General features: G+C 34.5%; 1 protein-coding gene across 4 annotated transcripts in view; it reads left to right on the forward strand.

Moving 5' to 3' along the window:
- The window catches only part of SEMA3E (semaphorin 3E), a 151,856-nt gene that overhangs the window by 65,691 nt on the left and 67,046 nt on the right, over positions 1 to 19,119 (forward strand). For 3 of the 4 annotated variants that reach the window (XM_080577664.1, XM_080577665.1, XM_080577666.1), the window contains one exon: positions 13,862 to 14,022. In XM_080577664.1, the coding sequence (XP_080433790.1) occupies positions 13,862 to 14,022 (161 nt within the window). Of the gene's footprint in view, positions 1 to 1,698; positions 1,872 to 13,861; positions 14,023 to 19,119 lie in introns of those variants that run through there. The other variant, XM_080577667.1, reaches the window with a different exon arrangement.

The following is a 19,119-nucleotide window of genomic DNA, read 5'->3' on the forward strand; positions in this document are numbered from 1 at the left end:
AAGTCCGACTAATGACTTGGTATCAATATATGCATATAGAAAATTCTGTTCTTTAGTGCAAATTGTATCACGGAACGTGAAAATGGGTGAATAACCTGGAAGATAGCTAATTCTTTTCCAACTAGTACATGGCTATTAACTAGAATAACTAGAGTAGATTGTGGAATGCTTCCTCCCATCCTTGCTTAATTGGCTCATCTAACAACAGTTCTGGTGCTTGCCTTTGCAGATTATTCTGAGGCTAATAGATCTGACTGTCACATTATTTGTATCCTTATTGTTAAATGACCCAATGGAATTCCTTGGTTCCTTTGTCTTTGAAGTATTTTTTGTTTTTGTTTCTCTCTCTCTCTTTTATTTTTTTAAAGCCAACATTTACAATTGTGTTGTGTTTTAACAACTTTATTTTCCATTGCTTCTGAAAGTTTGAAATGGTGAGCGAATGTCTTATAGTTATCTTACACTCAACTTAAACAAATGTATGTGATTTCAAAAGATGCAAGGAAGAACATTCTCATCTGATTTTCTTGTGATAAAAATGCGATACACATTGTGGACTATGTGGTCTCAGTGCCAACCATCCAGTGGTACCTAAAAGTTGTTTATGCAGCTCCTAGACTGAGAAATATATCTTGCAGCAAAAGAGTATATTGAAATTAGAAACAGTTTATATGGATGGTACTTATTTCTGTGAATAAAACTGGCATATTTAAGCTATTAATAATATAAATATTTCATTTACAAAACACAAATGTGTATTTTCTGATGGTTTTCCTCCTTTTTACTTTTCTCTATGAAGAAGGCTTTCTTGTTGCTTTCAGAGCAGACAGTATTTTATAATATCCTAGCGGGGTCAGAATAAAATAAAATGTTCCCAATTCTTTAATTCTTAAAGAGAGAAAATTCCCTTGAACCTCAGTTAAGTTTATATGGCAAATGGCAGAATGACTTAACTGTAACATTTTCTTTTAAAATATTAATGAAATATAATATAAACAATTAAATAGCTTTCAGTTAAATAATATATGTTTAGGACCTAAGTTCCTAAGTGTACTCACTTGTGACAGTTTGATAATAACAGTATTCTGTGACAAGCTATTTCATACAGTTCATGATGCTCATTTTACATACCTTCTGTAGTATCAGGAATGGAGAATTGTATAATGGAGTATAAATGCTGGAGCAATATGAAGCATGTCCTTAAATAGCCCCAAGGTCACAAATAATATGCAGAATATAAATTTCTGTTTATATTGCAACACATTTATATAAATTGCTATTCATATTGCAATATACATTTCTGTTTATACTGCAAACAAAAACATTACTGTCAGACTCATAAGTAGTATAGTACTTGGGACTTATAGTTCTAATACAACATCTTAAAAGTTTTAATATTTACTTTCTTTTTTTCATTAGTTACTATTTTCGCCAGAAAAAAAAAAAAGGGGGGGAGGGTATATTTGCACATTTTAAATGAATACTCCTTTTTGTCCAAAGAACATTTCATTCTGAAGTGTTAGTTGGCTAAGATGAACCAGCTTTAATCACAATAAAATATTCAAAATTATCAAAGTAGTTCCATTAGGTCAAAGTGAAAATTATAAGACTTTTCAATATTTGAAAATGTTCAGTATTTGAAGATTGTATTACAGTTTAGGATTGCAATGTTTTTCGAAGTCACTAGAAATTCTTTCAGTGCCAGAAAAGAGTTCCGTCCCAGTTCTAATACATCTATGTTCTTCTTCTTCCTTTTTTTTCTGAAAGTAAATTCTCATCATCTGTCTCAGGATTGTAGCAATGTGAGTTGCTCATTTTACTTTCATTCAGAATATGAAGTTTCCAACCTCCTGAATGACTTTGCCAATCACGTAAATATAAAACCAAGCCCTGGGGAATTTGGTGAAATCTGAAATTAGTATTTTCTCATTTTCCCCATCTTCATAATGGAAATCTTTCTTTTTGCACTGTTTGGCTGTGTCTTCCATTTAGATTGCAAATTCTTAGAGAAAAGGATTGTCCAGCACTGCATGTTTCTAATCCCTCAGTCACTATGGATTCTACACAATATTCTAGTCTATGAAAATGAAGACATGTCAACCTCTCATTTCTGTAGTACATCTATATATCTACATACTAGAGAAAAAAAGAAAGCAATAACCCTTGTGAGGAATAAACACCATTAATGTAAATATCTAATGTTCTACCTTCTGTAAAGTCAGCTATATCAAGAAAAGATAGGTTCGTAAAAAATCTGAAGTTAAGCACCAATGCCTAAGCAAGAACCAAGAAAAAGGTAAATTTGTAAAGGGAAAGTGAAGAAAAAAATGCAGGAACACCCCATACATGGATGATATTTATACGTACCATGTGGCATGAATCAGGACAGGGTAATACCAAGGTGGTGTTCTAATTTGAAGGAGGAAGAGGAGGAAAATTTTTTTTTATGGTTACTCTCAGGTTGAATGAGGATATAGAGATGTTACTTGTAATTTTGTGAGATTGTTTCTCCACTTTACATGTAGATTTCTCTAGCGTGACAGGACCTGTTTTTTTTTTTTTTTTTTTTTTTTTTACCATTGGGTATTTTTTAAAAGCATCTGAAAGGTTTAGGAGAACAAATTACATCTGAAATTCAGTAGGAGGTAGCTTCTGACTGTTAGATGTTTAATCAAAATCATAACAAAATTTACTGTAAGAATTTTCTCAAGATTGAAATTGCAAGAAAAGTGCAATGGTTCATAATATAATTTGTAAAATTTATGTGACCATTAAGAGCTGTCTAATGTTCACTTTTAATCTCTGGTTGCACCGCTTAAGATCAACTCTGCTGAGTTCTACCATCTCAAAGACAAATGCAGAAATACCTCAAGTTTTGACTGCTACTGTTTGCAAAGTGTTATCGATTCTGAAATCTTTCAAGTACATGTCCAAATTTATTCAAATAAAGCTTTTATCTGTCTCTTTCTTCCAAGGCATTTAACCTACCTGGCATTTTACAGTTAATTATGCATTCTCAGGCAGAAAGAGTGGAGACAAAAATTTTAAAGACAGTTATTTCTATGTATTGCTTTTCATTGCAGTGCTGAAAATTGCAAACATTGTCAAGGTACAAAATTAGCTAATGTATAGAATGAACTTTGTAGTGGACTTCACCTATTAAATTTAGTAGGCTTCCTTAAAATTCAGAGCATAGAAATAGGTTGTATGCCTTTGGATTCCTGTACAAAATATTTTGAAATATCATTTAGGAATTCCTCTTTCTCTTGCTCTGATTAAAAATAAATAAATAAATAAATAAATATGACAGCAGGATAAATATCTTTTATATTTGTGGGATTTGGCCAACCTATTTTCAATGGTTTGTGGGGACAGGACAAGGGGAAATGGCCACAAAATGGATCACAGAAAGTTCCGCTTCACAGTAAGGGTGACGGAGCACTGGAACAGGCTGCCCAGGGAGGTTGTGGAGTCTCCTTCTCTGGAGATATTTAAGGCCTGTCTGGATGCCTACCTGGGCAACCTGCTCTAGGGAACCTGCTTTGGCAGGGGGGTTGGACCCAATGATCTCTTGAGGTCCCTTCCAGCCCCTACAGTTCTGTGATTCTGTGATCTTGAACTAGACACTTGACCAAACAAGATAAAAGCTGAATGAGGCAAATCCCACCAACAGTATAAGAGTATAAATTCTTACATAAAAATCCCTCTCAATAAATAAATAAATAAATAAATAAATAAATAAATAAATAAAATAGGAGGTACAACAAACAGACTTTTTATGTATTACATTTTCATAAATATTCAAAAGTATTTGGGATGTACCAGGAAGAACAGGATGGAATCACAGATATGTAAGTGCTAGCTACCTCAAATTAGGTAGGCTTTCTGAAGACAGTGATGTTTAGCAGCTGAATACTTGTCTCTATTCTGTGAATTAAATCTTTAAAAGAAGCTATTCTTGTCAATTAAAGAGAATGGACTTTGGTGTAACAATATAATAATTTCCACATAGCTCCATTCACTGATACTTAGAGATGCTGTTCTCAGTAAAACATGAGTTTATTTCAGCATGTGAGGTTTAGCTAATCATTTTAAATTCACCTATGGAATATTATCTCAAAGTCTGTATCTGCTGTGAGTAATTGATTTGTCAGAAAAAAAAATAACTTGAAAGTTTGCTTTCATCTTTTTCATGCTTTCCATCTCCATTTTCCCTTTGCTTTTTTTTATGTCTCCTTTCTCTTTCATTCTGTTTTTTATCATGTTGACGATTCTAGAAAGCCTTACGTATACTGTCAATCACATGCCATCCTGCCCAAGAACATATGCCCCTGAAAATCACATGGGATAGCTCATTTTTTTCCATCTTTTCAAAGGAAATTCAATTTAACAGTCATTTTGAATAGCATAAAACCCTGACTTCTGGCATCTTCCCTTTAAATGAAAGCACCAGATTCTCTTTCTGTCAAAACACTGGATCTCTCCATAGGAAAAATTCTACCCTTACCAGATTGGTGTGGTAATAAGCATGTAGTAAGCAGTACACCTTAATAAATGGAGCCCTCAAGAGACCGGATTGTCTGTGTTTCATCAGAAGAGAGCTATGATTATTTGAACCATATGTATCTTCCAAAACTCAAGGGTTTTAGAAATTGGTTCTTTCACTTGTTAACACTTAAGATATTAAACATAATGTAAAACATTTTATGCAAGCATAATGTAAAAATAACATTTCTTTCCATAGAAATGCTTTCTTCCATAGAAATGCCTTGGATGACGTGAATAATGTGCTCAAAGACTATTTCATGGATGCTGCTGTCATCTTTAGAATGAAGTAATTTTGTATTAAAAATACCTGATTTCTATTTCTGCTGGAAAGTATTTATAGGCAAACACATTTCTGAAGCTTTCTGTCATGAATTCTATATTTAGAAATATATATATATAATGATAATAATAATTATTGCGTACAACATTATCGCTTCTTATCACCAGTTCTCAAAGTGTTTTATTAAAGAAATAAGGACCATTAGGATTTGAAATCACTAGAGAATTTTAGGCAGTCACATTATACTGGTTTAATATTGCTCATAAGAGTAGATGTCTATTCTACTTTGGACTGAGATCTGGGGCAATGTAATAACAACAATGGTATTAAGTCATTTTGCATAAGCAAGAAATATAAGAAATATGGTTTAACATTTTCTATCACAACCACGTTTTAAAAATGTATTGGTAGAGAACATTTTAGGATTGTATCTACATTTTCTGAGAAAAAAAAAAAAATCACACTGGAAAGCTAAACAATTCATTTAGATAATAAAGTCCCTGGTAATAGATATATGTCATTATAACTATAGAAAATGTATTTGAATGCTTCCCAAAATTTGCTATTTATCATCAAAATGAATAAAAAATAAATGATCCATCACTGTGCAAGCAATATCCAATTATGTGGAACTAAGTATGGAATCAGTATAGTAAACTTAATTTAAAATACCTGAAAACAGATGCTGAGTGCCAGTTTGTTGAAAGCATGTTGTGAATGCATTAAAGCAATTATCCTTTGAACGCCATTTACATATTGGATTTATCACTTTTTGGGATAATGTCATGCCTGTTGTTTCTCAAGTCCAGATAAAATACAGGAGGAAAGCCATTATTAATACGCCGTTTCACAAATATTTTGTGAGTATTGGTGTGGTTACTTAGCTTAAAGTTAATGAATTTAACGGGGGAAATGGTGGTTGAGCTCTGGATTAGGCCTTATATCTGAAGCCATAGTAGCTCATGTAAATCTAAAGTAATATCCAGAATTTTTTAGGGTCACATATTTAACAGAAGGCAAATAACACTTCAACCGACAGTATCATTAACAGGTACTGTAAATGTTGTCAGTTGATTTACAAAGAAGTTTTCTTTTAAGAAAATGTCAATTGGCCATAGCTTCTAGGTAGGTTTGATTACTTATGAAAAATATCCAGATTTTACTATATTACATTGAATTTCTTTTTAAGAATTACTAACAATAACTTAACTTTTTTTTTTTTTGATTAGAATGTGCTTCTGCTTAAAATTGCCGTAAATCTAGCTTGTATGAAGATTATATGTGTTTATTTTCAATTTGATATACAGTTCCATTGCAGAAGTTTCCAACAAGAACTAAAAACATGAAATACCGTCTAAGAATAATTTTTGTTTTTTAGTAGTGTGTAGCATAGCAATACTATGTGCCTTGGTAGATTTATAATGGTCAAATTTCTGTTTAGTAACTAAAAACAGACCAGTTACAGTGGTACTAACTGAACATAATATTTTGCCACTAAGTATAAGAAAAACTAAGTATTTGCTAGATGTGACAGAAGAAAATATAATAACATGAAATGGAAATATCAAGAATCAGGACATGAGCTAATATGAATAGCTGTGTTAAAGGATTTCAAATTCCACTGAAATTTTTCTGCCATAAACTAAGTAGAAGAAACAAAAATATACCCTATGATTTATTAAATGTTCTAGTTATAGATTTTTCCAACAGCCTTAAAGAGAAAAGAGAGACTATACTGTGTACAAATTGAAAATCTCCTCAACTGTCCATACCATAACTTTCAATTTCAGAATCTTTTGCCTCTGTAATTTAAACAAAGTCACAGACAAAGGTCTTCTAAGGAGGGTGCTTACTTTTCACTATAATTAAACTTCATCATTAGATCCACACGTTCTTAGGAAGTGTCTAGAAAAGCACCAATGAAACAACATTTTTCGGGGACTTTGCTGCACCAGCTCACATTGTGAAGCCAATTACATTCTCCAAATATAGCTACATAGCCAAACTCACCTGCTGTTAGGAGCAGAGGCTGAGTCCTGTGAGAGTATTTATGAACTAATGGGTTTTTGCTTGTCATTACTAGACTTTGTTTTCTGTCTCCTACCCTGCCAAGTTTCTGAGGCATCTGCCTGCCAGCCACAGAGATAAAACCTTGAGCAGTGAAAGTTCATACTTCAGTCTGGCTCACAGACTTTTAAGTTTACCTCCTACTGATTCTAGTTCCCTAAATGGCACTAAAGTATCTCAAGATACAGGTATTAATAGTATAATGGCAACTTTCACCATTACTACTATATTTTTGATTTAGCTTGTTATTTGCATTTAATTCTGCCTTTAAAATTTTATTCAGATTTTTTTTGCTCAGATTTTACTCACAAACCTCATGTAGCCACATTAACTTCAGCTGTTTCTGGACGTTTTACACTGCTTGCTTATCTGTTGCTTGACTGGTTCAGTCGCTTACTTGTTCACCTGAGGTAGTGCCTCTGTCCTGACTGTGTAATTAGTTTTGCAGCAACTTAGATGACTGATGACTGTGAGAGCAGGAAAGTAAAATTGCTAATGCATTAGCTCATATTCAGCAGCATAATTTTGGGGTGAGTTTTCATGTCTACTATTTTTTTCCCAGGGAAGAAAATTTCTGTCTCCTGTTACCAATTTTAGTGGAATATTGCCATTCAGAGGTCTTAACCTTGTCAGAAAGATCCAGCCACTTGTAAGATTATATTTTTGTCCTTGTGATGGATGAATCTTTAGAGTACCATTGAATATTAACCTGCCTTAAAGTACTGGTGGTTTGAAACTGAAGGATACTTTAACCTATAGTTCATAAGCTGTGTTACAGATGTTTCAGGCTGTCTCCATATGTCTCCTATTTGTTTTTCTTCCTTTTTCTTTCTGTCCCTGTTAGGCACAAGCAGATTTTGGTTTTCACTTGTCCTATAATAGCAACTAGTTGAATTAAATACCATTATATAAGGCTCATCAAGCTCTTACAAAATCTTTTCCATTATAATATTTATACTCCAAGACTATGCTGATAATTGGAAACATGAAATGTCCTCCAGGTGTTCACAGTACCTCTATTTTATATCTGTGGCCTTTTACATTATTGATGGGGACAGAAGGCAAACCCAATTGTTACCTCTTCCTGTAAAGCAGCACTGAGATGTGCACCTTACCTCTTCAACATGTTCAAAGTGCTAGACTCATGTGTCAGTGCCCTGCATCTGGAAAACATCTTTGCCAGAAGAATGTTCTGCAGAATTAAGTAGTGTGGGAGGTGAGAGTACATCGCTGTATAATTTGAAAGGGGAACCAAAGACTTTTATGAGGGCAAAAAAGGGCAAATAGACTTGTGCTGTTGTGGTGATGTAATGCTATGGAAAACAGAGCAGAGTAACAGAAACTTTTTCACTCCTTAGGAAAATAGAAGGTAATGCTGAAATGATATTTATTTGCATCCAAGGTCTAAAGCTATACATTCCTCACTATGTTTTTTAATTTCTGAGAAACTGGACAACTCACTATACTCTGGCTACTGTGAAGAAGTAACAATTTTTCTGCATTTAATGTCCTAAGCATATTTTAGAAGTTAGAAAGCATTAGGGTTGGAACTACATGATCCTTAAGGTCCCTTCCAACCCAATCCATTCTATGATTCTATGATTAAAATATACAAAAACAAAACAAACAAACAAAAAACCTACAGATATTATGAATATAGCTAGCATTTCTTGACAAATAACTAATAGAATCCTTCTTGTCAAAGGGATAAAGTATGAATAAGTTAACTGAATTATATTTGTTATAAGAAAAAGTACAGTAAATAAAATCTGTCTCAATATTTGCCAACAAGCACTGGCAAAACACAACAAACCTGAAGGTTTATTCTCAGCATTTAAAGCAGGAAGAAACTAAATTTGTTCTACATGGATGTTGTAGTATTTTTATGAGACATAATCTAGCAGCCCGGATTTGCTTTAAGGCCTTCACTTTAAGTATAGTGAATATGAATATGTAAATATTGAAGCAGTAAGTAAAAGATCATTCATATTGTAATGGTGTGTTTTTATTTATTGTGTAGAGCTTTTAAGTTAAAATAGTAAAACACTACACTATCAATAATATCATTTTCTCAAATTTGGGGATCGTTACACTGAGGCAACTTGTTCATCAACTGTTAGGAAAAGGAATGGTCTTTTCTCTTTTCTCTTTTGTCCTTTGTTTTGAGCAGTAACAATGCACTCTCCCTCAAAAATTATTCTTTTTTTTTATTTATCTTGCTTTTTATTTTTTCACAGAAAACCTTTATAGAGAGGTGTTTTGTTTTGTTTTGTTTTCACAGAAATCTGTAGAAACACAGCAAACAAAAGGGTTTTACTCATCTGAAATCTTTACCCATTCCCATGTGAGAAAAGCTGAGAGTTTCTTGTCCATGTGCTAGAACAGTTACTGTACTTTATTCACTAACTCTTTAATATAAAATGCACAGACTATCTTGAGCACTAGGGCCAGCACATCTTTCCCAGAAAAGCAATTTAACTACTAAATTAGTGTCATGCTCTTGCTTGTTCACTCTGCCTGAACCTGAAAATTTTGTTGCACTGCTTCAACAGGAAATGGAGAAAGCATCCATCCCTCCCTACCAATCTAGCAGTTAATAGCTTGTGATTAGTCCTCTTTATGGAAAGAGGAAGATCTGTGTTTTGATGCATTTAGACAAGGAAATTGAACTCATGTCTGCTATTTCTCAGGTGACCAATTAAGACAATAGAATATTTTTTAAAATATTAGGCATTGCTATATTTTCTCTGTCCAGAATTTCAAAGAAAATCACAGTTGCACCTGATCTTGTGTTTTAGATGTGTTCAGTATAATTGCAGATATTAAATCCTAGGATTAATTAGAAGAACAACCTCTTTTTGGCTTGTGTTCAAGTTTAAGTATGAGCTAGGAACTGCGTTGTTCAATTTAAGGATGTGGGTATAGCCAGAAGCACAACTCTTGACACCTTGAGGAGTCTATAGTCACAAGGCAACCCTTGCAAGCATAAGCTTGGTAATTTACATGAAGCCATATATGAGCAAGATTCAGTTGCTTAGAAGTGACAGGCATCTAGTGCCATTTTAGACTCCCTGGGATATCCCTCCCGTTTTCTTGGTATTCAGAAGGTGCTGTAACCTATTTTCCTACACTGTCCTAATATCTCAGTTGTCCTACAATGCCCACAAAACCTAGTACCTTTCAAAGGAGCTGCATAATACTAATAAATTTGTATTTTTATAACCAAATTTTTCCCCAGATCTCCCTGCTTGGTGTTTTGCAGCCCTTCCAGATGTCACATTTACTTCTGTGCTGATCTCTAAACTTACAGCAAAAATATGCCTGTATAGATTTGGTGGAGGCAGTCCTAAAAATATTTCTTTTTACAAGCTTGATCTTGAGAGGTGTTTAATATAGTCAATGTTTATTTAAGACAATTAAAGTTATAGGTGTACTTGGCAGGACTGTCTCTTACATGAGTAAGTTAACAGTTTAAATGATCAGGTAGAGGAATTCATTGTGCTTAGTATTCTCACTGAAAACAAGCGAGTGATTTCTCTGATTTATGTAAAGAAATATTGTCTTATCTATGAAAAATTTGCATTCAGGACAAGATGAAAGTAAATCAGGGGAAATTACCAGAGTATCCTTTCATGGCTTGTATATAATTAGAACTTTAAAATGCAATTCATTTTCCACAAGACTGATGTGAAAATAAAATAAATTGGATGTTTGATATTCTTACTAATAAAAAGTCATTTTATTTAGGACCAAAAAAAATATTTCCAGTTCTTCTTGTATTCCATTTCTAATTTCATCACAAAAAAAAAAAGGCAATTTTCTTTTGAAAGAGAAATCTGCTGGATTTGCTCGGCAAGAGAAGCTTGCATTGAAAATACCATTTCCACATTGCTATTCAGTCTTGCACTAGGTGTATCACTGCCAAAAATGGTCAGTGCATTAAGCTTCGACAAACAAGGCTCTTGTTCTATTCATCATGATACTCCTTTCTGTGACTTACTTTTTCTATTTGTTAAATCAATCCAAAAACACACGTGCAAAGTGTTTTAACCTCTCCTGTTGAAAAATGTAATGGAAAGCCTAGATATTAAAAGAGTTCTCCACAACTATTTAGTAGATTATTTTTGAAGATGGCTCAGGAAAGAAATCACTTGTGAGGTTGAATGACTCCTTTGATAAAAAAATATTTTCATCTAAGGAAACAGCTTTCAGAAAGTAGTTGCTTTAAGCCTCTGTTGGCATGAATCGAATCTAGTAAACAAATATAGCAATATATTTATCTAATTACTAAACTCCTTCAATGCCACAAACACAATATAAATACTAATTTAAAATAAAATTAAGTTGTGTTTGTTGTATTGAATTCATAGAATCATAGAATGGTTTGTGTTGGAAGGGTCCTTAACTATCATCTAATTCCAATCTCCCTGCCATAGACCTCCCACCTGCCACACCTCCCACTAGATCAGGTTGCTCAAAGCCCAATCCAAGCTGGCCTTGGAAAATGTCCTTAATGAATGCTAAATCTCTTATTAGAATGCCAAATTTCATGTTAAATTAATATAGCTATTAAATGCTAAATTTATTTCAAGTAAAAATATTTATTTTTTCTCTTTTCTATAATTTAAGATGTAAGTAAGGTATCTTTTGAGGAAAATTAGGAGTCTTTCCTTGAGACTAAACCAGAGATTTAATCTGACATTTCATACCAGTTCCCCTGTGTATTGGTTTGACAGAAAAATCCTTTTTTTCTGTTCAACTGGAATATTTCTTACATGTGTTATTGTGGATAACTTTTGAATGGTGAGTAACAAATTGCAAAACAAAAAGAGGGAGAGAATGAGAAATTCTAAGACAAGAATCTGAGTAAACCCTACTGGGATTCTATTTTGTTTTTATTCACACAAGAATGGAAATAAGAATTGTTGTCCAGAGAAGGGCAACAAAGCCGGTGAGGGGTCTGGAGAAAAGTCTTACAAGGAGTGGCTGAGGGAGATGGGATTGTTCAGCCTGGAGAAGAGGAGGCTCAGGGTGACCTTATCGCACTCTACAGGTACCTTAAAGAAGGCTGTAGCAAGGTGGGGATTGGTCTATTCTCCCACGTGCCTGGTGATAGGACGAGGGGGAATGGGGGCTAAAGTTGCACCAGGGAAGGTTTAGGTTGGATATTAGGAAGAACTTCTTTACGGAAAGGGTTGTTAGGCATTGGAATAGGCTGCCCAGGGAAGCGGATGAGTCACCATCCCTGGAGGTCTTTAAAAGATGTTTAGATGTAGAGCTTAGTGATATGATATGGTGATATGGTTTAGTGGAGGACTTGTTAGTGTTAGGTCAGAGGTTGGACTAGATGATTTTAGAGGTCTCTTCCAACCTAGATGATTCCGTGATTCTGTGATTCTGTGAAAATTAGTCATGATAAATCTTTTTGAAGTAAGAGAAATTTGAATTCAAACACAGAACTTAGATCTCATTTGTTTGGAACACCCTTTCCTCGGAGAACTCGGGACACATTTTTAATAGTGAAGTGAATTTTGGTAGTTTTGTATTTGGATCCATTATGAAGCTGCCATTCTTAGCTTAAAGATGCAAATCAGTTTCTGAAAACCACAGAATATATGTTTGGCATATATGGTATTCCATATATGGATGCCAGAGTGTTACACCAATGCAAGAACATTCTTTGACACGTGAACTTTCTCTTTCTTTCTCTTCAAGGACTTTCCCTCACACAGGGGGCCAGTCCTCTCACAGAAGACCAGATGAGGGTCCATTTTTAACTTTTTTTTCCCCCCTACCCCTGGGACAATCCCACTTCTTCCATCATCAGCTGCTGGGACACATCTAAACAACTGGGAAAGTTACGTTTAAAGACAGCTGTGAGGATAAAACTAAAAGGAACTTAGTGACTTTTACCAAGAGTGACTTTTGTTTCTTCAAAATGAAACAATTCACCATGATATAGATATAGGAATATAGTGCTTTCCCTCAGTCCCAGCTCTGCTGTTTCTAAAACAGTCCTAGGGCACGGTCTGTAATGAATTCTTTTGAGACTCCCCAACAACAAAATGATTCTTAGCCTCTCCAACATGCTGCGAGCCAAACTGTGCTCTGCACCATCTGCTTGAGAGTGCAGAAATACCCCCAATGCTTGCCTCTTTCTTCCTTCCTGAGGCCTGATTCCAAGTTTCTGCAACATTACACAGGACGAATTTTACTTTCTCTGTAGAAGTGACTTCAGTCTGGATCATACACAACTAAGCCCCAGATCCCCTTAACTGGTCAACATATTTCTTGACAAAATCAGTAATCACTTGGAAAATTATGAATATGTATCTTACAGAGTTTATACTGTTATTGAATTTAGTGCCAACACTTTCCATGAAGTAAGTGGACACAGTGCTGGGTTTAAAACAAGCAACAGCATCTTCTCCATCCTCTACCATACCCCATTCCCCACCCTCACCCTTACCATCTCCCCACCCCGCAAATAAAACAAACAAACAAACAAAAAAACAACACCACAGAAACAGAACAACATTGTGCATACAATAAAAACCTGCAGTTTTACATGTCTAGGGAAGGGCAAGGAGACAATTTCCAGTAATTTTTCAATTTCCACCAGTTCATTCCTATTTCCACATTTCAGTTAATGTCCTCAGCAGTGTTTTCTTTTTTTTTTTTTTTCCTTTTTATAAAATATTTGAGAGAAAACTTGTTCCCCCAATTCCCACCTCATGATATATCGTGCACAAAGATTATGATATAAAGATTCGCATACAAGTCTTCTGGAAAGCTGGCTCATTTTGAAAATTGTTCCCAGGTGTTTTGTGTCTCTTTCTTACTCAAAGATTATATGATTAGCATTTTAATGTCCCACAGCTTCTGGTCTAGTTCCCTAGGAGGATATGAAAATGAAGCCATGAATCTAAGCTGTATGGTATTTATCATGTGTACTCTGTATTTCAGAGCTCTGGGATTTAAACAGGACGTCAGTCTTTCATAGCCCATTTGGATATCTTGGCCTTCATATAATGCTGCTGGATGAGTATCAAGAGCGACTGTTTGTGGGAGGAAGAGACCTCTTGTATTCCCTCAGTTTGGACCGAGTCAGTGACAACTATCGAGAGGTGGAGTAAACAGATATATATATTTATCACTTGGTTTGATAATGTATAGCACAAAACATCAGAGTTTGCATGAGTGGAAATGAGATAATGGAGTTCTTGTAGATATTAACATTTTGTGTATGATCTTTAATGCCATGTTTACCTGTTAAAAAAATACACTAACTATCATTTCTTTTCCAATGAAAATGACTCTTAATGACCCCTCTAGGTGAAGAGATCTGGGGTTCACATAGTTATTTTTCAGTCTCACTTTTTTCAGCATGTTTACTAAAATTTAGAGCATTGCACAGTACATTGTATATACCTAATTTCTGTATCTCTGCTATATAATTAAGGCTTAATCACTCCCTGTTATTAGTATGGAATTTTTCTACAGCACCAGGAAAACAAACAAACAAACAAACAAAAAACATAAGTTATAAGAGAACACATAAACTATGCAAAAGCAACATAAATCCTGCAATAATTTCTACCCCTCCTTAGAAAATGCATCACTTGCTCAAAACCAGTGCTTGTAAGTACTGACTGAAAGTATCATTTGAAGTCTACTTTGTGGTCTGTGGGAGGAGAAAGGGGAATTAAGTCACAATGTTTCAGATTCTTTTGTTTCTGTCCCTTCTTGTAAGTGAACAGCATGTTCTCACACCAACATCCGGTCCACTTCCTTATTTCTAAGGGTAATTAGCATGTTCTGTTATTGTGAATAGATATGTTTTATCCTTTTTATAAACAGTTTGGGAAAGGCAATCTTAGATACAGGGAAACAGAGATACTCAGGGAGGCCATTTGGGTATTTATCTACATTAAAATATATATATATATGTAATAATTTTTTAACTCCTCAGAGGTCACTATTATATACTGAGCTTTGCTCCTCCACAGTCAGATATGAGTTAACTCCTTTTCCATTTGACAAAACTTATTAATATTCTGTGACAAAATATTAGAGCTCAGGGATATAAAGACATTTATGAAGCAGTTGTTTCTATAAAATAAGCTTTTCTTCCCCTCTCTTATTCCCTATTCAGCAGTAAATCTGTATGAAGAAAGATGACAGGATAGAACATTTTATGCTTCTGTCCAATCACCATCGTTCCATCTAGACACACTCTGGTAGTTTGTTATTCTCTTTTTTGTTGTTTTAAAATGGAAGATCAGCCATTTACTCTGTACGCTGTCTTGAGACCTACGTTCAGAGTATGACAAATTAATGGAAGCGCTTCTTGCCTACATGCCTGCTTTTATGATGTGCAAAATATGAGACACTGGAATAAATGGAGCTTCACCTAACATGTTTTGAAACGTGACCTCACTGGGACTTATCTCCCTCGAATACAAACGTCACAATCCTTTTCTCTTTTCCCAGTGTTCACTCAGTGCAGATCTCATTCAGTGATAGCTAAGGAAAACTAGATTGTCCCACAGCACTGTCAGCAAAAGTGTGGAATGAGACATTTCTGTTATATGATCGCTTAATTACTGAGATATGCTGGGGAAAGTTCTTGGAAACAAGAGACCAGTTAATTCATTATTATTAAAGTTATGTATTAAGCTGCCTTTAAGTGTGTGTTGATTAGCCTTTGACCTTTTCTTTCAGACTAAAGACTTTAGTTTAATTTATCTAAGATACCAGTTATAATCTAGTGAAAGTATAAGAAGAAGGAGACAAGTTTCTGGGTTTTATTTTCTCTCTGGTAACCAGGATGAATCACTAGCTGCAGAAAAGCAGAAGAGATCTTTCAGAAATTTGGTAGCTTTGGGGTAGATCTCATTGATCTTTTTTTTTTTTTCTTCTTTTTTTTGTTCTAGCAAATAGCTTGTGTGTTTTAATCCATTGCCATCCCATCTTCCACAATTTGGAAGATGAGTATGCTCTCTAAAAACAAACATAAAACCCACTCCCAGCCAGATATGTATCCCTTCTGCCATAAAATGACCCTGTAATTCCTCAGGTAGTCAGTTCTAGCAAGAATGTCAGGAGTCCCCCAAAGAAAAACAACAAAATGCTGAGTGGACATAAAATGCTTATGATTTGAGACCTATTGGCTGTCAAAGTAATCCAGCATTTCTAATGAATTCAACGTGTGATGTATATGAGGTATGTATCCCATAAATCCTCATTTGATAAACCACACTGTTCCTTAAAGTTCAATTCTTTACATCTGTCAAACATGAAGCAGCACTTTCAAAGACAGATCATAGGCACACATTATTCTGAGCACCTATAATATACAGTAAAGAAAAAATACGTAAAAAATGGAAAATATCTCTCAGGGAAGGAAACTGTTCCTGTCATTCTTGTATCAGCTGGAGATTTGGGGAGAGCTCACAAACATGGTGTAGACCTTCTTTGTCATATTGGACAAACACAGAGTATCTCTTCTCCACTGGTCATATTCTATTTCCTTGGCCTACTTTGTATTTTTATTCTTTGTATCTTCCCTTGCATATGGTACACAGAGATTTTCTCTCTTAGTGTTTAGTACATCCTACCATAAGTTTTTGAAACAAAGCTAATAATTTGTTTTGGTTTCTAACATTAATGCCCTAACAATATCAGTGGCAAGAATGATAGAGGCCAAAATTAAATGTGGATATAAGTATTTACAGAGAATTAAAGCAATAAAACTACTTGAAACCATGTGTAAAGCCAAATCTTCAGAGGTACACTTCATATGACCTTTGCTTTCCCTAGAGATTTCATTTCCTTTCATACCACCTTTGGAATCAAACTTTGCATATATTTGGGATTTGATCCAAAGTCTTTAAGGCTTGTAATGAGCTAACACACTGATAGAGAATTTTATTTGATATCTGTTGCCAAGTTTATTTTTTAAAAAAATTACAGTTAATTTTAATTGTTGCCAGAGCACATCTTTGTTGACAGAAAACTTGAACCAATGCCGGTAGTTCAGTGATCTGACAGCTTACAGAGGAGGACAACCACTGGTTTGAGAGCAACCAAGGAGGACAACCTCTTTTCCTCTCCTGTAGAAGTGAAATTAAATTGTACTTCCTATTTGTCCAAAACCTCTTTTCAGATATTCATTCTGTGCAGTTTCTGCTTCAAAGTGCTTAGGAAGGGCTTGCTATGAAGAAAAGCCTTCATAAGTAGAGGCTTGTGCAGGCAGGTTTCAATGTGCTGTTTCTGGTCCATTGTGAGATAACTCCAGGTTAGACTTTATGTTGGTGTTGTAATACATAATAAAGCCCTGACAACATATCCTGTGTTTCTTACCTCTGGTGAAGCTTGCTGTATTTCTGCTCTAGAGCTAGCTGAACACAAGCCCGCTTGCTTGCATTTTCTTTGAATATCATATAGAAACATATGCAAATTGAAGTAAGAAGCACATAAGTTTGATTATCCACTGGAATTACTTTGCAAGAGGTAAGATGGGTATGTATTTGTTGATACATACACATAGTATCTCCCAGACATAACAGGCTATTTTTGCAGAATTTGCATTTCAGTTAAACAAAAGTTATGTGTTAGTTAAGCAGTATGTATTGACTCAGAACAAGAACTGGAGTTGCTTAATTGCTCTGTCATATACCACAGTTCAGACTAGCTCACACAGTAGTACGTTTTGGCCTGAAGTACTATGAAGCTAATATAATTTCTTGAAATTATTTTTCATTAAACATGACATCCTGTTTTTTCTGAGACTAGTGACTGAGTATTGAAGCTGTTTGGAGATTCTAATTAGGATTCCAGATGCAATTAAAGTTTTTTTCCCTATCTGAACTTGCTCAGTAACTATCATTTCTATTGCACTATACTCCCTATATTTTTTTTTTCCTACAAAGAGCATATTTAAGTATAGCTTTTTCCTATCTTTTTAACAAAGGATTCTTTTCAACAAAGAATTATATCAGTCAGGTATCAAGGATAATAATATTGCGGTGCAAGATGAGAAAACATCACTAAACATGAAATTTAAAAACTTACTTCACAGTAATCTGCAGTAGTGACAACTCTTAAATAATTATGTCCAAAAAAAAAAGGTCAAGCTTGTAGCACCATGAAATGTATGTTACTGTGATGTTATTCCAGTCTAGATGCAGAGAAAAATTTCTCAACAGTATGTATTGACAGCTTGCCAAAAGATTTTAATCCTGTCAAAGAACCAATTCAAAGTTGAAACTGGTAGTTTTCATAACCCTAAAGCATAAACATAAGGAAAAATTACATGTGGCAGGTTAAAGGCTACCACTACAGTTGATTAATATCTGGATATCCATGCAGTCCAGAAAAATCTTATTTAATCTGGTTAAGGGAAAATGTACTAATTGCACAAATATACTTAAGTACAGCAAGTACACCTTGATAAAGTATTATTACCTTAGGCCATTTACTACCCATTTCTTTTCAAATGATCATAGAGAGACCAAACAGCTTTTATCAGTTGTGTAAACCAAGCTAAAACATTCTTGTGAAGATTTCATGATTAAAAGGAATGATAATAATAATAATACCAACAACAAAAACAACTTTTTTAGTGTTTTTCAACACTATTTTTTTTTTTTACATTTTTTACATTTACACATTTTTGAGCACTATGATCAGACTTAGTATGCACATAAAATTGAATTTTGAAGAATGCTATGAATCTGATGTGTAGAGTCTCTCTAGGTCTAAGTATAAAAGAATCTTGAAGAGATCAAAATCTTAATGCTTGTTTAGATTAAGACTCATAAGCTTTGTAAGAAATTACTTCAGGCAACTAACATGAGTTTGCCTTAGGTGTAGGTAACTGGCTATGAAAATACAAGATAGATTCCCACAACTTTGCATAACTGATGGAAAAGGTACATAGGTGACTGCCTTTCTCCTTCTGACAGACACTTTTGCTATGACTAGCTATGATAAGTATCCTAATAGGTAATACACTTATGTCTGAGACAACAAGAAAAACAGGGTTTCACTTGGAGGATTTGTACGGGAGTCAGTTTTAAAAAGCAGATCCACAGCAGCAGTGGTAGATACAGTACAGCTACTGTCGCTCATTAACCTTTTGATAAGAACAATCCACCCAGGAGGGAAATCCCTCCAACTCTGCAAGAAGGTTGTGCACGAATCCTCCACTTCTCATCACA

The sequence above is a fragment of the Anser brachyrhynchus genome, assembly GCF_964034855.1.
Source record: "Anser brachyrhynchus genome assembly, chromosome: 1".
NCBI classification, from domain to species: Eukaryota; Metazoa; Chordata; class Aves; order Anseriformes; family Anatidae; genus Anser; species Anser brachyrhynchus.